General features: G+C 46.4%; 1 protein-coding gene and 2 non-coding genes across 3 annotated transcripts; all 3 read left to right on the forward strand.

Moving 5' to 3' along the window:
• The first annotated feature begins 3,098 nt into the window (after positions 1-3,098).
• EEF2 (eukaryotic translation elongation factor 2) lies at positions 3,099-18,885 on the forward strand. Its single transcript, XM_069649400.1, has 15 exons — positions 3,099-3,400; positions 4,304-4,518; positions 4,877-5,058; positions 5,139-5,350; positions 6,545-6,723; positions 9,384-9,489; positions 9,722-9,835; positions 9,978-10,116; positions 10,229-10,424; positions 10,899-11,157; positions 16,385-16,492; positions 16,572-16,925; positions 17,263-17,445; positions 17,521-17,653; positions 18,158-18,885. The coding sequence occupies exons 1-15, from the start codon at positions 3,398-3,400 to the stop codon at positions 18,349-18,351; spliced, it is 2,577 nt and encodes an 858-aa protein (XP_069505501.1). The 5' UTR covers positions 3,099-3,397; the 3' UTR covers positions 18,352-18,885.
• LOC138461756 (small nucleolar RNA SNORD37) lies at positions 9,564-9,628 on the forward strand. Its single transcript, XR_011264367.1, has one exon. It is a non-coding gene; the product is annotated as a small nucleolar RNA SNORD37 (small nucleolar RNA).
• On the forward strand, positions 10,611-10,751 carry LOC138461778 (small nucleolar RNA SNORA79). The gene has a single exon (XR_011264389.1). It is a non-coding gene; the product is annotated as a small nucleolar RNA SNORA79 (small nucleolar RNA).
• Positions 18,886-25,986: the final 7,101 nt, after the last annotated feature.

The following is a 25,986-nucleotide window of genomic DNA, read 5'->3' on the forward strand; positions in this document are numbered from 1 at the left end:
GGCACTCTAGGCCTGGGGCATTCCGCTCTTAACTTGTTTCTAGCCTGTTTGCTCAGGGGTGTCCTAAGCCTTTTCATTATGTATTGAGTTAGTTTCTCGGGGGGCTCCCATTCATTCGACCTCGGGTGCACCAGCTCATCTGGGTGGAAATCGTCTCGAGACTCTTCATCTTCCCTCCTGCCTCTTCCATCCCTACCTTACAACCATTTAGAACCCAGGTCATCACCTGGCTACTGAACAAATAACTAACACCACCTCAGGTCCTTTGGGACACCTCACATACACACCAGAATGCACCCAGAATGCACCCAGTACCACTGCACGCCCAATGACACAGCCTCCATAAATCCTTCTCTTATGTACTCATTACAAATGTATTGTGAAATTTTACAACTCTGACTGCTCCTATTTATATAACTGCCATGTAACCATATTCTTGAGCGCCCATATACCCCTGGATCTGGAGCACTTTATAAATAAAATAAACAAACAAACATGTGGACCTTCGGAATCATCAGAATATCCACTCATCGTGCAGATGTGCCGTATATTTATTCAAGCAGAGTTCTTGTGATGTCCCCGTCAATTAGTATGCAGTTTTTGTTCGTAGCTTGGCGGGTCTCCTTAATTCTTAAGGTTTGCCTGGGACTGCGCCCGTCTTATGGAATTATACAATTCCTAATATGCCCTTTTATGGGATCTACCTCCTATTTATGGCAGATATGAGGGGTTACAATACAGTTTAACATGGGACTGAGCCTGTCACTTACTGGTGTAAGATTTGAGGCTAATTGAGCTTGCGGTGCTGCTATTCTGCCACCAGCTGATATGATATGATATTTATAACGCGCTTATACACAAGTGTTTCAAGGCACGATGAGGCAAGGGAGAGGAACAAAGGGTGGACGGACAGCGATCCTACTAGGCCAGATGTCATTCAGATCGCGCAAGTGCGTGGGAAGGGGGCAGGGACTGTGCAGTACATGGGAAAGATGATAACAAGTAAATAAATAACGGCCAGCATATGGCAAGTGCATGGGTAAGTGCATGGGTAAGTGCGGGCATCAGGTGTCAAGGGCTGGTAGGGGGACTGTAGGGATACAGAAACAGTCCCCAAGTGTAGGGGTTGCCAGGTGGGCAGTGCAGGTGTGTGACGCTGGCGGGAGAGGGACCAGGGCCCGAGATCAGAGAGTGTCCAGGTAGCCAGTGCAGTTCTGGTTACAGCCAGGAGGTCAGCAGAGGAAAGGAGGAGAAAAGGCAGAAGCAAAGAGAAAGGTTGTGAGGTGCTTCCGGAACCGAAGATGGTTCTCCTCAAGTTTGAGGGAGGTGGGGAGGCTGTTCCAGAAGGAGGCACCAGCCGAAGAGAGAGATCTACCACAAACTCGTTGCTTGGAGAAGCGACTGACCCTGAGGGAGTTGGAGGCGGATGAGCGAAGAGCTCCATAAGGAAGATATTTAGGAAGAGAGAGTTGAAGGTATTGAGGCCCCAGGCCCCAGAAGGCCTTGCGAACGATGCAAAGGGTTTTGAACTTAATCCTCGCGGCCACTGGGAGCCAGTGCAGAGATTTCAGTCCTGGAGAGATACGATCCCTGGGCTTGAGGCCAAGGACAAGTCTCACAGCCCTGTTCTGGATAAGTTGCAAAGGGCAGAGAGTAGAAGCAGGCAGATTTAGAAAGAGGCTGCTACAATAGTCCAGCCTAGACAGAACCAGAGCTCTGGAGACAGTGAGCTTCTGGGGGAAGGAGAGGAAAGGAAGAATACCTCTGAGGAGGTGCAGCTGATAGTGTGACTTCTTAAAGACGTCAGAGATGTGAGGCGAGAAGGAGAGTGTGGAGTCGAAGATAACCCCAAGGTTTTTAGCCACACATGTGGGAGCAGGAAGAGGGCCAAGAGAGGCCGGCCAGAGAGCTACAGGGAAGGAGGGAGCGGGTGTGCCGATGAGGAGAATCACAGTCTTACTGGCATTAAGGCAGAGGTCATTGGCGGCACACCACTCCTGGATAGCAGACAGACAGTCAGAGATGAGTGAGGGAGAAGAGGAGGCTGATGGTATCCTGAAAATGAGCTGTGTCATCCGCATAACACGGAAAGTTGGGGCATAGAGCGGCGATGCGGTGGGCAAGGAGTGCCAGGTATTGGTTGAAAAGCTCAGGAGAGAGGTTAGACCCCTGGGGGACACCACAGGTAGAGAAAAAGATAGCAGAGAGGAAGGACCCAAATTCGACCTGGGAGAGTCGGTCAGAGAGGAAAAGAGTCAGCCACGCCAGAGCCCAGGTTATAATGGAGACGTTTGAGCAGAATGGCATGGTTGACAGTGTCAAAGGCAGAAGAGAGATCAAGCAAGATGAGGACGCAAGGTGTGTTAAAGTCAAGGTTGGAGAGCAGGTCTTCACGGTGGCGTCTAATCCCTCTTCAGGTCTGCACGACTCCTACAATCGCGTGTGTTGTGTGGTCTAATATATCCGATGTTCAATGTCACATAAACAATACAGATGCACTTGATGTAAATCCTCCTATTCTCTCTCTCCACTGAAGTCCTCTGGCACCGGAACCCCAGAAGTCCTGTTGCACCCTAAAAGCTTTCATAAACTTCTATGCGCTTACCATTTATAATAATACACACTCACACTACTCAAACGTTATAAAATAAGAATGTACTTATCTGAGCTGCTTAAACAGCAAAGAAATAGAAAGGACTGTGGATTATGCAGTGTTTATAGGGAGAAAGTGAAATATGATTGGACTGGAAAGGTCACATGGGTTTTGTGGACTTGTGAAAAACGAACTACGAATTCGCTGCAGTTTTTGGGATTTGTAGTTTTTATGTTACATTGTTTATCATAATTGTTTGTTTATACTTTGTTGCTAGAGAAGTAAAGAGAAGAGAGCATAATCTGAGCCTCCAAGTCTTGACATAGAATCTGCTGACAACTATGATCAAACTGCTAATCGATATAGCTAAGCAACTCTTCGTCTTCGTCAAAGCCTAACCAACGTGGCCATTATCAGGTCCGAGGTTGTGTCAGCTGTAGAGAGGCGGCGCCAGGATGCGGGTCTAGATCTCTGCCAGAACGTGACGTAATCAGTATGTGACTGCACATAACTGGGACCAACATAACCAAGTACAACACGTATACCTCAGAAAAAGGAACACTGTAACTTTAAGAACGTACACGAATTGACCATTGAGAACACTGCAGAGGGCAGAGCGCCATCCACGAACGTCCCAGTGCACCTGCGTACGGCCTCACGTGATCAAGCCGGTGTCGTCCTATAAAATACGAGCGTGTTGACGTCAGCGGTCTCTTCCGCCTGTCTGTCCCGCGAGCAAGGCAGGCCTGAACTGCCGCCTTTCTCCGTTCCCGATCTGAGGAGAATCCACCGACATCCGCCAAAATGGTGAGTTGGGGGAAGCCGCCGTTGGCGTCCATCTCTTCACCGAGTCCTCGGTCACTCACTGCGAGGGATATTTCGAGATTCCTGCCGATCAGCCTGTGTGCGGGCTCAATTTCGTGCCGAGTGGGAGGCCGACGGTAGCATCTACCAAAGGAAAAACAAAAGATGGGCCAGAGGAAAAAGAGACGAACGCCGTAATGGCCGGGAATACCGATAATTCCTCTGAAGAAAGCCCCCGTTGCGCACCGGGATGAATAAAATGGGAGCGCGGCCTAGCCTAAGGGGTACCATAGCGGACCGCAGTTTAACCGGTTTTGGGATGACTTCCGCCTGGACACTTATCTAAGGGGTAGATGGTCTTACTGGCGGGCTTCTGGCCCATTGCGGGCTCTGGGTACTAGCAGGCGCAGCTGAAGGTGCTGCGTCATCGCCGACAGTGACCTGCAGCATAGGGCGGGGCTGGACCGTCACTGCTGCAGAGCGCGGGGGAGGAATTGGTACCGACACTCATGTCTGGTCCGATTATGTCGATCATACTCCGGTCATAATCGATACAACCCCGCAACATCAGTCATGCAACCAGGTGTGCAGAGTTGCCGATGACGTCACTCCACTGTCGGTATCTACATACCCGCGATTGCTTCATAGTACTGAAAAAGCATTCCGTGTTGAGGAACACGGCACGCATTGCCGTTTAATATGGTAGACTATCATAATCCCTTAAATTTGTATAGTGGAGTAGTTGATGCAGTTTGTCTGGTTGATTTTGTGTGGCAACAAAGGCGGCGAAACTCAGACTTTTGTAACTTGGCGATGGTGGTTTATAGGGCTTGAAGTTGAAAGCATAGGGGTGGGGGTATTGATTATCACAATTTTAAAAAAGCAATACTAACTTTTTTCTTTTAGGTGAACTTCACCGTAGATCAGATCCGCGCCATCATGGACAAGAAGGCTAACATCCGTAACATGTCGGTAATTGCACACGTGGACCATGGGAAGTCTACTCTCACCGACTCGCTGGTCAGCAAAGCTGGGATCATTGCCTCCTCCAGGGCAGGGGAGACTCGTTTCACTGATACAAGAAAGGACGAGCAAGAAAGATGTATTACCATCAAATCAACGTAAGTTATTGGCTCCTTTATCTCTGAATTCGAGTGAGATGTACCCTAATTATCTTGCTTTCGAGAATCCCTAACCTCCCGTTATAAACTGATTTTATTACACTGTTGTCAAATTGACTGGCTTTGTGGGCACTGAATAGCGGTCCCGCCAGTGGTTCTTTCAGTTACTACATGGCTTGCGCTCCATATTTTCGTGTTTTGGGCGATATTAAGTTATGCCGCAGACGGTGTAACTTTAAAACTAACGCCACGGGCAGAATTGTTTGTATATGCATCTGTAGTCAAATTCCACTCGACTAGTTTACCATGCCTTCTATTGGAGTTTGTCTCTTTTACTAATCAACTCTCGTTTTTCCAGTGCCATTTCCTTGTTTTATGCCCTATCGGAGCAGGACTTGGCTTTCATTAAGCAGAGTAAAGATGGTACTGGCTTTCTCATCAATTTGATCGACTCCCCTGGCCACGTTGACTTTTCCTCTGAAGTAACGGCTGCTCTTCGTGTCACAGATGGTGCTCTGGTGGTTGTGGACTGTGTATCTGGTAAGGATTACCGTGCGGTGCTGTGGTTGGTGTAAGTCTTCTGTTTTTCAGTTTTCCTGAACGTCTGGTGTCTGTTTCAGGCGTCTGTGTACAGACTGAAACGGTGCTACGTCAGGCCATTGCAGAGAGAATTCGTCCAGTATTGATGATGAATAAAATGGACCGTGCTCTGCTAGAGCTCCAGTTAAAACCAGAAGAGCTATACCAGACCTTTCAACGTATTGTGGAGAACGTCAACGTAATCATTTCCACATACGGAGAGGGAGAGTCTGGCCCCATGGGCAACATCATGGTGCGTAACATTGCCTTGTGTTTAACCTATATTGCTAGAGTACATTTTCGGCACCTGAACTCTAGTATAATATGCACTATATAGTCTATTTAATGCCATGTTCGTAATTCCGCTTCTATATCTGTTATGTAATTCCGCTCAGTGGTCTGCACACTAGTGTGTGGTGGAGCCAAAGCTGTTTTATGCCAGGGTAAATCGTGATGGATATGTAGCAAACTGTTGTTCAGTACTTGGAAGGAAGGCTGTATCACTGTATAAGAGAAAATATACTATTCCAGGAAGTTGGGCCTCAACAAGAGCCAAAATGAACTATACAATCCGTGTGCCGCTACAGTGCTAGTCACATTTTTTTCACGACTGCTTAAAGTTTAAATTATGTTCACGAAAGAAATCACGATGAAACGTTAGTAATACAGTAAATGTACCAACTGCATGGGCAAAAGTTTTCCCTTTGGGCTTTAATCAAGGCAATTAGATCATAAATAAATGCTTAAGTGGCTAATGCGGCAACGAAGGTGAGGGGGAGCAGAGCGTCTATAAATATCCCATTACTTGACATTGAACTATTTCTAAGCATTTATAAATTGGACAGGAAGCCCCTTTTGGATCAACAGGCGTTTATATTATAATAACCCAAGTGCCATTACAACGTGTTCTTATAAATGCTCTGCTTGTCGATCTCTACAGTCCTCACAGCACCCGTTTCAAACAGAGGGCTGGTGGCTGATATTTCCTCAGCTGGCTCCCTCTTATGGAACAGCCTCACCCTTTCTCCTCTTGAGCCCGTTATCCTAAAATTCCAGAAGCTCCTGAAGATACTTTAATTCACCTTCTTGCCTTCCCCCTCTTCTGCTAATATCAGTTTCTGGAATTGGTGACCAGTGTCCTGGTCCCTGCCCTCCCTCACCCTATCGCCGCCAGCTTCCCATCGTTTGACCTGGCTTAATCTAGTGTCAATCAAATGGCGCTATTAGAATTTTATAAACCAAATCGTTAATGTAATTGTGTAGTCGAAGTCATTTATGCCTTTGTCTTAATGGAGGAATATATTTGTGGTTAGACACATTTTGAAGCCTATTGGATGGCTTCCAAATGAATCATGGTCTACATTTTCCCAGTTTTAAAGCCTTGACACTTTGATCCGTAATTGTCATACTTTGTACATTGGCAGTAAACTTGCCCCACTTGTTTTAGATTGATCCAGTCCTTGGTACCGTTGGCTTTGGTTCTGGTCTGCATGGATGGGCTTTCACCTTGAAGCAGTTTGCTGAGATGTATGTTACAAAGTTTTCGGCTAAGGGTGAGGCCCAACTGGGGGCTCCTGAACGAGCTAAGAAAGTAGAAGACATGATGAAGAAGCTTTGGGGCGACAGGTGAGTTCCATTGTAGAGAAGCAACACATTACCGTATGCGCATGGCTTACTGCCCTAGCGCAACCAGCCTGGGCGGTTGAGTTTGAAATACTTACTGGCGTGATCTATCTGCACTCTTGGTTTTCGACAGTTGTGTAGGCTATTGGAGAGTGGGGGGGCAAGAGTTCCCTCCTGGTTGGATGCATACACAGGTAGGTGTACATACCACTGATGTAATATCAGTTCCTAGTCTACAGGGGGTCTCCTAATCAAATTCCAGAGCCAGCCATACCACCGCCCGTATTACCGTTACATATAACCTCACCCCTGCGCTCAATGTGTATTCCTATCTCGTGGCATAAAACTGTCAATGTTCTCTACTGGTATACCTCACTGACGGCATACTTTACTACCTCCAGACCACCTTGTTGAACCGGGCTCAATGAGTCTTCCCCTTGTAACCACTACACCCACTTTCACCCATATGTAGGCACCCCCCCGCACCTTTCCAGGATACCACCCGATTTTCAGTCTACCCAAATAACTCAATTGGCACATACATCCCTTTGCACACCCTTCCCTATGCTTAATTGAGCTTACCTACCTCTTTACCCGTAGCTCATCTAGAGCGAGCACCCATGGTACCACAATCCTGTACTGCATTTTTACTGCCTCACTCTAGCACTAGAGACCCTCCGTGCTAGACACTTAGCTAGCTGTCTAAATAAGTTTGTAGATGGTACGTGATACATGCAAGCTTTGTTACAATCTTTTCGTGCACCTTATTTTTAATGTGATGGGTAGGGTTAGGGAAGGTTGGGTGGAGCAAATTGGTAAAGCTGAGCATGTAGCAGTTGAGATGCAAGTACGCAGAGACCATGCGTCAGGGTTAATGTTCGTTGCTTATTAACTTATATTTTGGGCATGCCAAAATACTGTGGGGGAGCGGAGTGTTGGCATGTCTGGGGCAGGTTGGGTTGTAATAAGAATGCAATTATGTCACAAGCACACCAAGTCTGCTCGTAATTTTGTAGCCCTCTAGGGCTTATGTGAATAAGCTTACCGGATCGCAACTAACCAGCATTGGATCTCTAAGGGACTAGGGGTACATGCTGTGTGGACTGGCCCATCAAAGTGTCACTTATCATTCCTGCACTGTAGTGTCTGTGACTACTCGAAAATGCAGCTACATATAACCGAGGCTGTAATTGTATGTAGCTGACATGCAGGAAGTATAACGGTTGTACACTCGCAACTTAAATGTAACGCCACAGCTAGACTCGAGCAGCTAATTGTCCAACACGCAGCAAGGGTTAAAGCCGTGGTAACACCAATGTTCAACCGGCTGTGGCCACATCTTACCTGGAAGTGGCTGCAGATCATTTTAGGGACAGGGGACTCTGTTCTAAAATGGTGCCCAAGCACATATAGGCCAACACAAGCTGTCGGCAATGGAGCTTACCTCCTGAAACCTGTGGTGTGAGCAGAAGGGCTTGAAATGCCGAATTCTGCCCCCGAGCTTCTGAAAGCCCACTTCATCTGAGCATGCCTTGCTTTTCTCCCTTAACACTGCTCATGATTCATTACTTTGTGCTAAACACTACTTCAGTCTGGTAATTCTGTCTTCACATCCTCATCACTTGACACACTGACACAGCTACTCTTTCTCCAATAACTGCATTCAATGCCCACTATCTCGATTTGACGTATCCACTTTGTCACAGCCCATCCTACTAATTTGTATCCCCTTCCTCCTGATTTACTTTCTAATTACCATAACACTATACCATCTTGCCTACTCCAGAAACCATCCTCATTCTCTCCCAGTTACCTTTTTAAAGCTGCTGGAGTGCATTCTCTACTCTGGGATTTCTGTTCAGATCAATGCAAATGCATTTCTCCCTCCCTGTCGGTCGGGATTCCACCGACTGCTCTTTGCAGTTTCTACCTTCTCAAGGCGCACTACTTGTAAGCTTTCTCCATACTATTGGACTTGCGTTAGGGATTTGTTCTGGATTGGCTGTTTCTGGTCTCGCTTGGTCAATCCTCCCTTTTCTTGTATATCCAGGCTCTGTCCTAGTCAGTTTCTTTATACTACCGCCAAGTATCTCCTTTCGGATTCTGTCTTCTGCGTATTTTAAGATCTTTCTTTTCACCATCTCCTGTCCAGATGTTCCCCATCCTCCACTTTTCCTCTGCCTCATTACTCCGTGCTCTGGTCACATCTCTAAATATTCGCAAGGCTCGTCAGTTTTACTATGCAACACTTTTCCTCGCCTTCTGCTGTACACTCGTCTCACTGTTAACCAACTCAACTTGCTAATCGGATCTATCCACCTTTTCTGTGTACCTCCCCACAAGTCCGTTTCCCCGATCCTTTTCACGCACTCCTTTGATACATGTTTTCTATGCATTTTGTGCTTGGCTTGACACTCTTCTGCTAGTCTCCTTTGATTCTTGTCTCACTTGGATCTATCCATTGCCCCCCTCGGCGTCCTAGTTTTGCTGTTTCCTCTTTCTTTGATCACTGCCGTAAGAATAATTTCCCCTCTACCTTATTATTTTGGCACTAGAGAAATTAACTACAAATTTACACAAGTTTTTGGTGCACCATACTTTACATTCCGGGGTGTTTGTCTCCACCCATGGTTGATGATTGACACAATTGATTTTCTTTATAGGTTTTTTGATCCTGCAAATGGCAAGTTCAGCAAGTCTGCTACCAGTCCTGAAGGAAAGAAGCTACCAAGGACCTTCTGTCAGCTGATCCTCGACCCAATCTTCAAGGTGTGGATCATTTTAGCCAATGTCTGCTTTTCAGTGTTATCGTGGCGTTTCGTCTAATTCTGTTTATAGCTTATGGTTGTGATGACGAAAACTTCTTCACTTTGACCTGAGAATTGCTGAAGAGAAAATTTGTCTGACACCTAACTTAAACTGATACATGTTGCATTTGCATCTTGTGAAATTGGCAGTCGGTGCAGAAAAAAGGGTTATAATTACTAGTTTTTCTCTCGAGGTATTTGATGCCATCATGAATTTCAAGAAAGATGAGACTGCTAAACTGTTAGAGAAACTGGACGTCAAGCTTGACAGTGAAGACAAGGAAAAGGAAGGCAAACAGCTGCTTAAGGTACATACATGATTTTTTTTACTCTTGGGTGGCACTCGTTTTTGGTGGGCACAAATGCACAAAGCTATCTTTTTCTTAGTGCCGTTAGTAACCTTTCCTGTAAAAGGAGGTTTTTTGTGGTTAACATGTTTTTCTGTTTTAGGCTGTAATGAGGCGTTGGTTGCCAGCTGGGGAAGCCCTACTTCAAATGATCACTATTCACTTGCCTTCTCCTGTTACTGCTCAGAAGTATCGTTGTGAACTCTTGTACGAGGGACCTCCTGACGATGAGGCTGCAATGGGTAAGTGGTTGGTTGCTAGTATTGCCAGCTGGATGTGTAGCACTGGGTTCAAACACTGGAATGCCTGGTGGCAGATGCCAAGTGTAGCTGCTCACTTGTGTCTATTTTTTAGGCATAAAGAACTGTGATCCAAAAGGCCCTCTGATGATGTACATCTCGAAAATGGTCCCCACAACTGACAAGGGCCGCTTCTATGCTTTTGGGCGTGTGTTCTCTGGTGTGGTGTCAACTGGCTTGAAGGTTAGAATCATGGGACCAAACTATACGCCTGGCAAGAAGGAAGACTTGTACCTCAAGCCTATTCAGAGGTGTGTATTGGGAGGGTCCCCCTTAACGGTGGTCTTGTGCATCTGGTGATAAACTGCATACAGTTTAACTTGCACAATCATTCCTTATCTCGTGCAGTTAAATGGACACCTGTTCTTGGTTTGTCAGTTAAGGCACCATCTAGCGGTTTACTGATTGCATGCAGTGTAGCGCTTAGCATTTATGGCCGACAACTGTTCCTCATGTTACCTTTAGTTGTGGGTAATGTGATTTTAGATTGTCGTATAATAATCTGACCTGTCTTCACCCTGGGCGTACTCCAGCAGGTTGGCTGGCAGCGCTTCTAGGTTTTGCGGGGTCTTACACGACGTACTATATATTTTTTTAAGCAATGTGCAGATGGACTCAAACTAGGAGCAACCAGTTTTCCATGCTAGTATCTAAAATTGTTCCAGCATACTTGTGTTGCTTAAGATAGGTGTTTGCCTCTACTCACGTGCCATTTTCTGCCTCAGAACCATTCTCATGATGGGACGTTATGTGGAGCCCATCGAAGATGTGCCTTGTGGTAACATTGTGGGACTGGTTGGTGTTGATCAGTTCCTGGTGAAAACTGGTACCATCACCACCTTTGAACATGCCCACAACTTGAGAGTAATGAAGTTCAGCGTGAGTCCTGTGGTGCGTGTGGCTGTGGAGGCAAAGAATCCTGCTGACCTGCCCAAGCTGGTAGAAGGTCTGAAGCGACTAGCAAAGTCTGACCCTATGGTGCAGGTGAGGTTTTCCAGTCTACATGGGGTTTAGCTAGCTACATTTTTTGGGAGCAGGTTCCTCGCTCTTTTGATATGGTTTAGCTGCATTGGCATTGTAGGAGTTGGGGTTCAAATATTGCAGTGTTGGATGCCTAGCCAAAACTATTTTACTTGCTGGTATTAACTGTACACATCGAATGTTTTGCAGTTGAATATTCGAGTTGCTGGCGCTCTTTGCTTATGCCTAGTGACCATATTACAATTAAACAAGTTGGCTCCTTTTGTGCCACCAGCGGTTGCTGTCTTCGGTCACTGCACTTCCTAATTCTTTTGCTGCTTCAAATGTACTGTGAGCTTTTGCTTCTGACAGCCGTTCGTTATGCTGCGCTGGGTTCTGTTTTTAGGCTCTCGGACTAAACTGACCGTCTTTACCCTGGTGAACTAATGGATTTCAGACCTTTTTTTTTTTTGCGAGTTGTAGTAAACCTAATTTAATGCCAAGAAGCAAGCTCTGTTTGACATTGTATTTATTGGGCATTTATATGGGGCCTAAATGCGCAAATGTTTCCACGCGCCACAAGACGCATGTGTGGGAAAGAAACAAGTAGCCAACACAAACTGACAATCACATCATGCAAGTGCATGAGGAGGTGCTAAGTGCAGGAGGGGGTCCAAGGCAGCAAGGTGGTCTGACCCCTGTAAGCCTCTGATGGTACCAGGTCTCACTTGGGGGTGAGGGGGGTTGGGGTTGGGAGAATCTAAAGGACCCTGCAGCACCAGTTCAGTGCAGGGCACTGATCTGTGATCAACACACCATCATAATTTAATTGCCATTGTGGGCGGTGCAATCACATGTATTCCAGTAGGATTGGCAAGTTTCTTAAATATTTTAAGGAGTTCAGCAGTGTTGGTGGTGCCAGAGATACAAGCTTGGACATGCCCTCTCTTCAGATGGCAAGACAATATTTCCTTTGGGTGAGTAGGCAGCAGGCCAGTTTCAGAGGATGAGCTAGGCTGCCACTTATGCTCTGCAGGTTTCAAAGCTTCAGTCGGACTAAGTTACCTTTGAAGGCATGCTTCATGTGGATCCTCATGACTGGGCCAAGGATGTCCAGGGTGGGTAGATGGAGCTTAGCTAGAGCAGTCGAGGGAGGTATTAATGAAGGGGCAAAATAAGCCACTGACACCCTTCACCAGTTGAATGGCAGAGGAGACTGGTGGTGTGGGTGGAGACATAATTGGGGACAGGAGGTCCAGGTGGGAAGAGGGTGGTCCGACCAGGAGGAGGTAGTTTCGAGAGTTTCTGCTAATGAGGGTATCCAAGGTGTGTGGCAAAGTGGTTTGGACCAGAGGAAAGGATAGTGAGGTGAAACTGTTACAAAAGACTACAGTAGCCATATCTGGAGAGTCTAGAGGGATAAGTCCCCAAGGAAGATGCGTTTGTGGGGAGCAGGCAAGAGGATGGCTCTGACCATTCTTGGAGGAAGAAAGTACAAATACTTAACCTTTTCCAGAATCAACACAAAGCTAGCAGATGCTCTTTGGAGATGCTTCCTTAAACACCTACACCGTGAGGTGACTTCATTAACTAGGACAATAATGGCATATATATCACTAGTAGATTCTGGGGTTTGTAGGAGGTGGGAAAAGGGTTGAACAGGTTCTTGGCGCATGCGAGCACTTAAATCTTCCCATGAAGTCTAGATAAAAACCTTTCCCAGCAATAATAGTTAAATGAAGATCACCTATGAGGGACAGTAAATATCAAGGTCAAATAGACCAGAAGAGTCTGCAGGGAGCCTGGACAGCCAAAGTAACTTGAAGCACAGTCAGCTGAGGCACTTCTTGGATGGCAAAGTTGCGCAAAATCACTGTAGCTGTTGACACTTGTGAAAAGTAGAGCTGAACTCCACTCTAGCAAAATAGCTCAGATGAGACTTGCAGTAGCTAAAGACCCTGAGGTAAGTACCCCAAGTCAGAACAGTACCTTTGGTTAGAAGTTCAGCTCAAGCTGGCTTATCTGGTTGCAGTCATGCAGATCCTGGTTTCCTTGGGGACAAGAGGGAGGACTTCACGGTTCCAGCGATCGATAAAAAGCATTGCGGATCTTGGCTACCGTTTGGGGCTTCCTGCACTCTGGTGGTGGGCACTCTGACTCTGGTGGGTCCTTGGACTCCTGAAGCTTTGGCCAGGTCAGGCATTGCACTCTACCACCATTCTTGACTCCAGCCTGGCACTCTGTTGCCACTGCAGCAAAAAGTACAGGTAGACAGGGGAGATGGTCCAGTGGAGTTCATCTCGTGGCTAGTTGGTCCCACTAATTTCCGGAGCTTCTCTTGTCGTTCTGAAAAACGAGTTTCAGCACAGCAGCATGGCTTCACCAAGCAATTCAAAGGTCCAGGAGGATGCAGCAAGCTTTGGCCAGTTTCTTTGGGTTGATCCCAGTGGTTGACTGTCTTATAGTCTGAAAACCCTTTTAAGTGGGTTTCTCCCTTTCATGCACAACCTAGCTGTCAAACAGCAGGGTGGCCCTACTGAAAGGACACAGCCTATTAGGAATGCCTGAATGCATTCCTAAAGACCAAGGACTGGGGAGTTTGGGAACCTACTTCAATTCTGCCCTTCCAGACACACTGGAGCCAGAGGTGGGGTTCAGTACTGAAACCTGCCAAAGGCAAAACTAACCAAGGGCTCAAACCTGGCTTGCTGCGTGTAGTGAAAGCCAAGACCTCGCAAACAAAATGGCAGAATGACGGGCCATTCGGAAAATTGCCCATGGGTGCTATACTGCAGCTGAGTTCATTCAGCCTGCAGTAGAAAATAACAATGGTAGGAAAATGAATCCACTGCCACCAGCCATTATGATGTGTTATATAAATAGCGACTTAATCCAAAGCGTTTTACAGCACTTATTTACATCACCAAACTGAAATTGGTACTCATTTATCAACCTCAGAAGGATGAGAGGCTGAGTTGGCCTCGCTGGGATTTGAACCTGCGACCTGCAGATCACTCGGATCGCAGCAACAAGTGCTCAACACGCTGAGCAATCATACTGGCTTGATGTAGTGAGTGGGGGGGTAACATAAATGTCAGTAGGTAGGATGTGGGGCAAGTAGATGCCAATTGATTTTGTCAAGACTCTAAAAAAGGAAACGCAATCCAAACCAGGTCAAAACCTATGAGTGAAAGGGCTCACTCGCAGGTTAAAATTAAAAGTCCTAAAAAGCGAATTGGCATAGAAATGGGAATTCTCCCTAACAAAGCAGCCAGCTCCTCTGCCACCAGGCTCAGGGCATGGATTTGGACAGTATCTCGTAGCCCTGTCAAAAGTTGTGTCGGTGCTGGCCTTAAACTTTGTCTTGGTGTTGTCGTCAAGGAGGTGACAGATAAGTGTGATAGAGCGAGATTTGAGGTTAGTTGGTGTAGCTGGTTACCCCTTTAAAAGATTTGCTGGGGGGGAGGGGGGTGCCACCACAGGGGATGAGGGATGTAGGATGGTGGCGAGGGTGGAAGTTGCAGAGCCAAAGGAAAACCCCTGTCAAGGAGGTTGGGCTGAGCCCTGGGCCATGATAGTGCCACTGTAATGGACCTTAATGGTGCATTTGGATGATGCAAAGCGGGCCAAGAGCACTTCCCATCTGGTGCCATGAAATGGGTAGACGAAAGGCTGTGGGTCTGAAGGACCAGCAAAGAGCATGTCGTGAAAGTCTGTCTGAAGCATTGATGTAGGTGTCTGGAATGGGCAGACTGGTATTTAGTCTTGGTGCCTTTTGTTTCTTTCCAGACTTCAGGGGGAGGATGGGTGATGGGGAGCAATTAGAATAGATCAGGGAGAGCATTGTGGTGGGCAGAGACGAGAAAAAAGGGGAAATCTGGGTGTAGCATGCATAGGAGAAACTATGCAACAATAGAATAGCACCAGACGGGCAAGCTGAGCACAGTAGCCCTGCTCAGATTCACCATTTACAAATTGAACTAGAAAACAGTAAAATATGGTGAATGCAGTTAAAGCACGCCTATAGATCCGACTTGGCCAGTAAGCACAAAAAAGCAGTAAAAATGGTGGATGCAGTTGGCAGCACACCTGAGAATATACCTTCTTTCCTGAAGTTAAGGCATTAGGAAAGCGGTAAGGAGCATTCAGTTGGAGGCACACCACGTCGCATGTTTCGAATGGTGCAGCGGATTATAGTTGGGTTATTGGAAGGTTTGAGGGAACCAGGTAACTTTACAAATGGCCAACATAACAGATATTGGCCTGTGGCTTTCATGTGCAGGTGATTACAGGGTATTCCAGTCTTGATGCCACCCTGCCTCAATTCATTGATAATGTTGCTTCTGAGATTGAATGGTAACCACACACTTTGCATGAACTAACCTGCCAGCCTGACTGCACATGCAGAGTTGGCAACATTCTGTAAGGTAGGGATGGCTGATTTGCCTTAATGCTGACCCCCCCCCCCCCCCCCCTAGACCTGAAACTGCTTAGTTAATTCGACTATCAATGCCCGGGTCTATTTACTTTACTAGTGAAATGCCACTACTCTGCACATATGCCATATTGGCTACACCTTGCTTAGAAGTCAATGTACTCATTACATACTGCTGTGCAAACAAGTATTTGTATCTCGAACAATGGCCCTCCATACAACTTTATTTACAAATTGAATCCACCTTACACTGGGCATTTTCAGTGCCAAGCATTTGTCATAGCAATCCAAGCATATACCAACAAGAGGATGCAAGAAGCTGCGTTCACCTAATTAACATAGTACTGACACTAAGGAACGGTCCTTGTCTCAAGGGTCATCCAACTTTGTCATACCGCAGCATAATGAATTTTGGAGGGATGGTGCTTTATCAGTTACAATGCGTCCCCAGCCCCACACGTCCAAACACGGCATATCTTGGCTATGAACAGGAGCGCATCTGTGCTTGAGCAGTTTTCTGGTCCAATTTATTTGTAATTAAAAGTTGGCTAATGTGGCTATTGTCTAGATTGCGAGGCTCCTCTGGGCATGGGTGAGTAGGAGTAGGGTATGTGATAAAGTTGCCTGCAACGATCATAGGCATACTGGGTGCATGGCCTAAATGAAATGGTGGTGCTGGATTTTGTTTATGGACTCGTACATGTATCTTCACAGCTAATCGAGAATGATTGTATGGTAAATTGAATGCAGGCATAACTAATTGTAAGTCTCAATTGTGGATGCTGCTATTTATGACGTTGTCTTGGAATTTTTCAGTGCATAATTGAAGAATCCGGGGAACACATCATTGCTGGTGCTGGAGAATTGCATTTGGAAATCTGTTTGAAGGATTTGGAGGAAGATCATGCATGCATTCCCATAAAGGTAAGCCCATTAACTAATGTTGTACACAACTATTTTGTTTCACTTACTTATATGGTTGACTAACAAGTGATTTTTGCAGAAATCGGACCCCGTTGTGTCTTACCGAGAGACGGTTGCTGAAGAATCTAGTGTACTCTGCCTTTCCAAGTCTCCTAACAAGCACAACCGTCTGTATATGAAGGCCCGTCCCTTCCAGGATGGTTTGGCTGAGGATATTGATAAAGGGGAAGTTGCTGCACGCCAGGAGCTGAAGACTCGCGCCCGCTACTTAGCAGAAAAGTATGAGTGGGATGTCACTGAAGCACGTAAGATTTGGTGCTTTGGTCCTGATGGCACAGGGCCCAACATGCTTACTGACATTACCAAAGGAGTTCAGTACTTGAATGAAATTAAGGACAGCGTTGTAGCTGGCTTCCAGTGGGCTACCAAAGAGGTAGGCAACTTGGTTAATGGTTAACTTGGTTTATGCTATGGCTGTAAAGGGCACCCTGTAGTGTTCTGAAAAATATTTCCTTGGCTTTCCCATGCTAATGCATGGCTTGGGTACCGCGATACGCAGCACTAACTAAATATGTAATGCTTTTAAGTGTGATAATTGCAGCTGAAATGCTAAAGAACTTCCATTGACCTCGCTTTTATGGAATTGTTTCTTCTGCATAGGTTAAGGTTTAAGCTTCGATGTAACCAGTTGCAATAGCCGTTGGAGCCCAATGTTTGCCTTCTCGTCCTTGAGTGTTGGGGAGGTTTGACTTCCTTACTTTTATTTTAAGGGTGCTCTCTGTGAGGAAAACATGCGTGCAGTTCGCTTCGATGTCCATGATGTGACCCTGCACACTGATGCTATCCACAGAGGTGGTGGACAGATTATCCCTACAGCCCGGCGGTGCCTGTATGCTTGTGTCCTGACTGCTCAGCCAAGACTAATGGAGCCCATTTACCTTGTGGAGATTCAGGTAAGTCTCAACTATTCACATAGCTTACTCGGTATTTATCCAGACCTCTGTTAAATGCGCAATCTTCTGTTGTAGTGTCCGGAGCAGGTGGTCGGCGGAATCTATGGTGTCTTGAATAGGAAGCGTGGTCATGTGTTTGAGGAGTCCCAGGTTATGGGCACACCAATATTCGTGGTAAAGGCCTACCTGCCTGTAAATGAGTCTTTTGGTAAGTTTCTGGTATTTCGAAGTCTGGTTTGCATAAGTTGGCCATTGACAGATGGTCATACCACATCTAGCTAGATGAACTTATCCACGTTGTCACTCTCAAAATTTGGTGCTAGTACGTCCCCAGACTTTTGCTCAGTGAACGCTTTGCATTGGTAGCATTTTGACCTGTCCAATCGTTATTTTCAGTACTCCAGTTTTTATTTCAGTCAGTGTTAGTTGCAGGCTCCAAGTTGACAAGCAATTGGCAACATACTTGGCAAGTTAAGGCATGGCACATCCTCAAATGCTTTCAGGCCCAAACTGTGTCCTCCAATTCAGTTGTGCGCTCTTGTCAATTGTAATAGCCATGTCACCTTAAGTGGCTTGTTTAACGAGCAGGGTTAATGAGGTTTTATGACCATGTATAGATACAAATTCACTGTGTACTGGATGGACTAATTGTGACGGTACACCTCGGAATAAAGTAGGGTCCTAACCAACTCCAACTTTTCTTTTGAAACAGGTTTTACAGCAGACTTGAGATCCAACACAGGTGGCCAAGCTTTCCCACAGTGCGTGTTTGACCACTGGCAAATTCTGCCTGGTGATCCCTCTGATCCTTCTGGCCGTCCTGCTCAGGTTGTTGCGGAGACACGAAAACGTAAGGGACTCAAAGAAGGCATCCCAGCACTTGACAACTTCCTGGACAAATTGTAGAACCAACGCAGTCCTCTCAGTACCAACTGAACCAAACAAACGGTCATTGGACTCTTGAAAATGTAGCCATCGTAACATGGAGCTGCCGGCAGATTGTTAGACTACAACAACTATTTGCCTTGCATTTGAAGCGGAGCAACTTGATTTCCCGAGTACATTGGTATTCAGCCTTATAGGTTTTTCTGTGTTGCACATTATTTTTGGGGGGCACGCAAGGTGCCGTCAAGTAAAACATTTCCACTTGATCACACGACTAAGTCGCCTGGTTCATATTTATTTGCGACTCTTAACACATGCGCTTAAAGCCAGAACATTAGTTGGCGGGGTGTGGGTAAGAGGCATGGTAGTCTTTGTTCAAAGGGCACACTTGGCCACTTTACCTGTGAAGTTTGTGGGTGCGGAGACTAATGGTTTCTTTTGGGCGGGAGAGGTTTTGAGCAGAAGCCTGAAGGCGGGATCTTGTGCAGTGTGGTTGTCAGCATGAACATCAATGTGTTAGTGCCATTTAACCAATAAACCTGATCTCAATTCTCAGTGCTCTGACTTTTCATTACATGGGATTGGTAGAGTACAACTATTGAATAGTAATTCAGAGTAATGACAGGATTTGAGAATGAGTTGCATGCGTCAATGTTTTGAAAGCTAAAATCCTTTTGTACATTAGGCCAGTGGAGTGCTAGCATTTTTTTGTAAACAATGCCAGGCTGCCAGCCCAGGCTTCCCATGGATTTTTTTGGGACACTTTGCTTCATTAAAAGGCTTGGGTTTCCGAAAATGTTATTGGGCAGCTGACAATTAATCCTGAACCATCAGCACATTCCCTATGAACACTATCTGTCACATTTCCCTGATATTTAGTGCCCTTCCAGTAAGCCGTTCTCCTGCCTATGCCTTCAACCACACATCAGTGCTGAATTAGCTGCAGTTTAGCTTACCCCTTTACTGATGAAAGAGTTACCGGAATCCCATTTTGCCTCCGTAATGGCTTTGCAGCTAGGTAAACGTTCTGACTATGTCAGAGTGGATGGGATGGTGCATCCAATGGTGTATGTAATATAGCTTTTGGGTCCACTTGGCAGTGCCAGCAAGCATGGGTCTGTTTTGGAGTCATTCAGTGCCATGCCATTGAGTCAGGAGGTCGCCTCAACTCGAGAAATTTCAAAAGGACAGTAAGTTTCCGGGGGAAGTAGAGGAAAGGAAGAGTACCTCCAAGGAGGTGCAGTTGGTGGTTTGATTTTTATTTTTTTAGACTTTGAGTTGAGGAGAAAAGAGTGTGGTGTGAAAGGTGACCATGGTTCTTGGCCTTGCAGTCCGAGAGGCTGGCCAGGGAGTGGCAGGAAAGGAGGGTGCAGGTGTGCCAATGAGGAGAATCCATCTTACTGGCATTAAGGCAGAGATTGTTGGTTGTACACCACTCCTGAATAGTCCCAAGATGAGGGAAGAGGTGGCAGAGGGGAGCCTAAAGAGTAGTCATTTGCATAGCACTGAAAGTTACAGAGAGGTGGGTGAGGGGTGCCAGGTATTGGTTGAACAGCCAGGGAGAGAGGCTAGAGCTCCGGGGAACACCACAGGTACTGAGTGGGAAAGGAAGGACCAAAGTTGGACCTGTGAGGGTCAGAGGAATTAGGTTGGCCAGATCAGTGACATCCAGGTTATCACTGAGATGATTGAGCAGATGGCATGGTTGTCCAAGGCAGAAGAGATCGAATAAGATGAGGACAGAGGGGATAAGCATCTAGGCTGGAGAGCAGGTCTTCATGAATGTTCAGGAAAGCACGTTCCATGCTTCTGGCTGCTCTGGAGCCAGACTGATGGTGGCAACCAACATTCAGTGTGAAGATTAAGCTGGCAGATGGCCAGATTTCCCTGGAGTTTGCCCAGAAAGGAGTGATTGAGATCAGGCAATAGTTAGCTGGGCAGTAGTCAGCTGAGGGTTTGAGGGTGTACAAGAGTGCTTGGGGGGGGGCTCCAATGGTGAAGAGTGGTTGCAGACAGGGCAGGAAGAGTCCATGTGGTCTGGATGCTTTTGGAAGAACCTGTTTTGATGACTCATTGCTCAGACTTGTCTAGAAACCTCATCATGTTGAGAACCAGGGAGGGGAGGTGGTCACAGGAGGGCCGGGGTAGAGGGAGCAAGCGACAGTGCGTCCTGGGTTTTAGAGATGAAATGCGAAGCAGGTCCTGGGAGGAGACGGGAGAGGTAGACTGCAGCAAGATTGGCCAGCACCTTTCAGATTTTAGTTCGGCCGAGTTAAGATGCCAAGACGCGTGCTTGGATGTGGGCTCTTGCAGACAGAGCTGATATAGCCTTTGGGGCAGGCCAGTTTGTCAAAGGATGAGCAAGAAGCTCTGATTTCCTCTCAGCCACCCTGCACTTAAGGGTGATGAGGTCAGTTATACCAGAAGTTGCACTTTGCTTTGGGCTTCAATCGGATCCTCATCACTAGCAAGAATATAGAGTATCTGAGAGTGGAGCGTGGAAAGGGCTGTCGGGATGTGAGTCAGCCAGATGGGGTGAGAAAGGTGGCAGCAAAAGCCTGAACTGACACATGCATCATGGGTCAGATGACCAAGAAGGTAGGTGGCAGTGCTGGATTTGGCCTGAGGGATGGTGTGCGCAAACACTAGGTCTTCTAGTGACTATTCAGAAGTTATTGCAGCTGGATTTCCGGTATTAAATGATATTGATACAAATGTCCACACAAATTAAATCTGGAAGTGGCCAAGAGTGCTGCCAGTGGTACCCACATCACTGATCTCATATACCCACCAGGATAATTGATTAAATTCATGCGTTTGCCTGATGGAAACAGATTTTGTGATATTGCATATAGTGTTTGCAATACCTCCAAGCCCATTCACAAGATGGGCATGTCCAAATTCATGAATCTCTCAGATACTTGTGGGCAGAGCATGTAGTCTGAGCTATTGCACTATCAATGTGGGCAACTCTAGGCAGAGACCGTTTCTAATTGCATGAAGCCATGCTACTGAAAATTGGTCATTTGCAAGGCGGGCCTGAGGCATCTGGGCCCTCATTTTTTAGAGTACAGTGTGGCAATGTGTAACTTTACAGTTCGGGAATGCAACAAATATAAATGCAAACGTGCGTTATAAGGTATGGCTTACATTTCAATTCAGCGAGAAGCATAAAGTTAGTGATGCATGGATATGTGAAGTGACCCCAGAGGATTAGTTAATTTAGGCAGTCTTGTGAGTAGCCAGTTTTTCAGATTTTTGCAGAAGGGAGATTCAAATCTTAAGATGGCAGTGTGATCTAGTGTTTTGCAGCCATCACTGGGAAGCTGCATCCCCCTGATTTGTTAATATTTAGGGATCGTAAGTAAATGCGCATAGGCGGAGTGAAGGTATTTTGAATTTTTGCGAATTTGTTGGAAGTACTGGGGGGGGGGGGAAGGCTCAGATGAATTTGTGTCAAAGGCTTTTGAACAGGATTCGATCTTGGACCGGCAGCCAGTTGTCATTCATTTTCGCGTGCTAACATGATTTTTTTATTTTCAGAGCTACCTTAAAGTGTTATTTTAAATTGCCTGAAGTTTAAGTCTATTCGTACCATTGTAGAGGGCATTACAGTAGTGTCAAGATAATATGAAGGCTCTTGCCAGTGATGCATCTGGCTGAGGACACATTTCTGCAAGCAGTTATCAGCTGAGCTGCGGCAGATACCATGGCGTTGGCTTGTTTGGTTAAGGTGAGAGTCGAGGTACATGCCTATGGTTTATACTTCCTTGGTGATGCCATCAATGACAAAGGATTTGAATCTGTCACCAAGTTTTAGGCAGTGTTGAGAGCTGATTAATTGTTTTATCATTTATCCCCTTAACTGCCAAGGGGTTCCCCCAGTGCCAAGGGCTCTTTTGGTGATTTCGGTATGTCGCCATTCAACCCCTTGTAACTTTTGTTACATGCGATATTTGTCAAATTTGGCCCCTTTCCTTCCCACATGTAGACAGTCATAACGCCATCAAGGAATCCTAGTTTGCTGTGGGGAGATAATGTTTCTGGTTAAGTGTTTCAGAAAATGCCACTAAAATGTACAAAAGCATGTGGATTTTTCCTTGTAAGAGCTAGGAACAAATGGTTTGCAATGGGTTGTTGTGCTGAATTCGCTATTTTCCAGGCTTTCAAGAACAGGTTGAGTGGAAACATTTTGATATGGTTACCAGCCGTTTTGTGAGGGGTTGGAGCTATGCTGCCCCCCCCCTCCCACCATAGGACATGCGTGGATGAAATGGAAGAGGGTAGGAAAGCTGAATGGGAAGACAAATACATTTCTGAAAAGTAGATCACATTGCAAATTTAGGAAGGTGTGATTTGTGCTGGGCAGTTAAGTAGGGGAAAATTCCATAGTTTGGGGAAAAATGACAGGAAAAAATGTTGTGGTGGTTGGCTCGGTAAGGTAGGTCCAATGGCAGTCCCAGGGAGCCCCAGGAAGGTCTGTCCGTTTCCTGAGGGAAATTATGTAATGCTGCCTAGCCAGAGCTCCAGGATGGTCGGGGGTGATGTCCCTGGCCTTGGTTGGTTGGTTCTCATATGGGTTGACCGTTCACATCCAGCAGCGGTTTCAGCAAGCCTCTGCGGACTCTCCCTAGACTCCCTCCTTCCTTTCCCAGAGGGAGAAGTTGTAACTCAACCCGGCCAGAGCTAAAGGATGATCGGGGTGATGTCCCAGGGGGTTGGATTTCAAAATTAAGAGCTATCTTGTCCATGGCAGCAGGAACGTAATGCCATGGACGAGAGAGCTCGTCCTTGGCCTTTAAGGTGTTAAAATGAGACCATGTTGGGCCATCCCGATGTGGATGGTTTGGTAAATTTTGTTTAGTGATTTAGTCTTGGTAATGGGGGTGAGGTCATAGTGGTTTTGTGAAGTTGTAGTGTGTAGGGGGAAACACCAGACCCTTGTGGCACTGGTGATTGGCTGGCACTGCTGCTGTAGGAGGTGAGATGACCCATATGGTTGTATTGGTAAATTACTGTATCCAATGTATGGCATTAGTTGAGGTGTCGGCGAGGTGTTTGCACAATGTTATGGTTCGAAGAGGTTATTCGTTTCCAAGTAGTTTTGGATTTGCAGATGAGCTTGGTCCAGTATTTTGAGGAAGGGTACTATTATGGGATGGTAGTTGGGAGGGATGTTGCGTCTAGGGTGGGTTTCTTCAGTGGGGAGAACCCACAGATTTTTAGGTTGGTGGGGACGGGCTTGTTTCAAAGGAGGCATTGATTAGTGTTGTGATAAAAGGGGTGAATCTGAGCATGTCACCCTGACACCTAGGTTTGAGGCTTATCATTTTCCATGCTTAAGTTGAGACTGGGGCAAAATCGAATTGCGTATTAACGTGCTGGACTGTGTATATAGGAATATGCTGGAATTGGCATGGTGATGGGTTTAACTTTTCTTGTTCAATTTTGGATTGAAGTAGGGCGATTGTCAGCTTTGTGTATCTGTACACCAGACATTAATCTTGGTGAGGCAGTGACGAGTTCGCCTAGGATAGTGAATAGCTCTTTAGTGCTGAGTTGGCTTTAGTGTTTCTTTCTTTGTAGGTGGAACTTTTGGCTTGAATGGCCTTTTTAGTTTTTAGTGGCTACAGTGAAAATATCTGGATTCAGTATAACCCAGTGTTGCAAAGGGACTAGGTTGGTGCAGCGGCTTCCCGTAAGCAGGTGGGTACTTGCCTTTTATTTTGCTTCACTTTATAAAGCCGCTTATTAAATGTCAATGCAGTGCTGAGTAACATCTGAAATTGTCACTGGTTGATCAGGTGGCCATGGTATTGGGTCTGTATAGACTCCCTATTGCCCCCTAGTGATCGGGTGGTGCTTGAATTCAGTATTTGGTGTTTTGCAGTGAAGTTGGTTCTCGAGTCCTAGGTACTACCAAAAATGCTGAATGTTATGGCTTAGTAAATCCATGAGGATCACATTCCACTTTTGGGCATTGTCTTATACCTTGCTATTCTAGATGGCTTCTAGGTAGCCTTGGGTTTGATTAGCAAGACATTGAAATGCAGTTGTGTTGGTCCTTTGAGGCACCTTAACTTCTCCAGCATTGGATCTTTCATAGAGCCACATGCCGCATGAATATTCCCTAGCAGGTTTAATAACATTTTAAAGCTATCACTTAAGTGTTCAGTCGTTTTGGGTCATCTTGCCCTGCATCCAATAGGTCGCATGCACCTCAGCTCCTCCCCTAGAGGCTCATTTAGATTTTTACTGTAGGTTTGCGTTTGGCGTCTCATGAAGAAGGGATGTGACCTAGCAGTTCAGGCTGGATTGCCCTTTTTGGGGTGGGACGAAGCCTGATCTGCACACAATCTTTCCCCTTCTGTAATGGCTTGGCAGGTGAAGAATGATGGTCTGGAGGGTTGCCCAGAGCAATGCCAGAGATTCATTCTAAACCTTCGAGCCATCAAATCTTTGTTTAAACTATTTAGGCTGACACAGCATCAGCACTTTCACCTAGGCATGCTGCAACACTGCCAGTCCTATGGAACATTTTTCTCGAACATCAAGAGACCAACTCCTATAAGTAAGTCCTACTGGGGGAAACCAACGCTGCATCTCCTCGTACACCAGGAGCCAGCCAACGTCCAAACAAACCTGTCCCACCTCAGGACCAGCCCTCCCCACTTACACAACTCAGTGGGTGGCTTTCCCCATTCATTGCATTGACCAGTGGAAGACTCACAGATGAATGGGTATTGTCCCTCATTAAGTAGTCAACTTGCTGGAATTAGTAAAGAAACCACCCACGGTTCTTTACATCTAGAGGATGCGCATTTCCCCATCCATATTTCTGTTGTAAATTGTCACCCAGCTGTTTCATCCTGTAGTGTTCCTATGACCTGTATCCTGCATTCTAAGCAACTTGTAATGTGCCCAGATACTTTTTAGAGCGCTATATAAATAAACATATTCATTGGAAAAAACGCTGCTACCAGCACTTCAGTGGCAGGTTGCCATTTTCTGTTCTGGGGGTTGCCCTTTGGTCAGTCCCAGGGGTGCTCACCAAATGCTTAGCCTTGATGGTTGCACACCTTGCTCGCGCAGGTGCGCACATCTACCCATACCATGACTGACTGGTGCAGGCACATTCCTGTCCCCCTGGCGACCCACCATACTAGCCTATACCGACAGTCCCCAGGGTACGCTAAACTTTCTGAAATCCCGTCTGACCCAGTCTCAACGAGTGGTCTATTTGGGGGCCCACCTGGGGAAACTTTCTTGCTTGGCCAATCCCTCGGAGGACCGGGTGCAGTCCCTTCTTGCCAAAGTCCTTACACTTTCGGATGTTTAATTCCTCAGCACGTCTCCTGAAGTACCTGGTAGGTCCTGGTGTATGGCTCGCCTTCTGTATTGCAGGCTCAACATGCAGACTCCAGGAGTTCCTCGATGCATGCTGGCAGCAGGCCTCGGGCTCCTGAAAGGACAAGATCCCTCTAATGCGGCAGTTCAAGAATACTCTGAGCTGGTGGTCAGTCCGAGATCATCTCATCGAAGCTGCTTTTGATTACCTCCACATCAAGTCACTAACAGATGCCTCTGGAGGGCTGGGGTGTGCATACAGGAAACCTGAATGCCAGGGGTCCCTGGAAACGTGAAAAGACTTTCCAT

Source organism: Ambystoma mexicanum, chromosome 1p (assembly GCF_040938575.1).
Source record: "Ambystoma mexicanum isolate Mex_15411 chromosome 1p, UKY_AmexF1_1, whole genome shotgun sequence".
Classification (NCBI taxonomy): Eukaryota; Metazoa; Chordata; class Amphibia; order Caudata; family Ambystomatidae; genus Ambystoma; species Ambystoma mexicanum.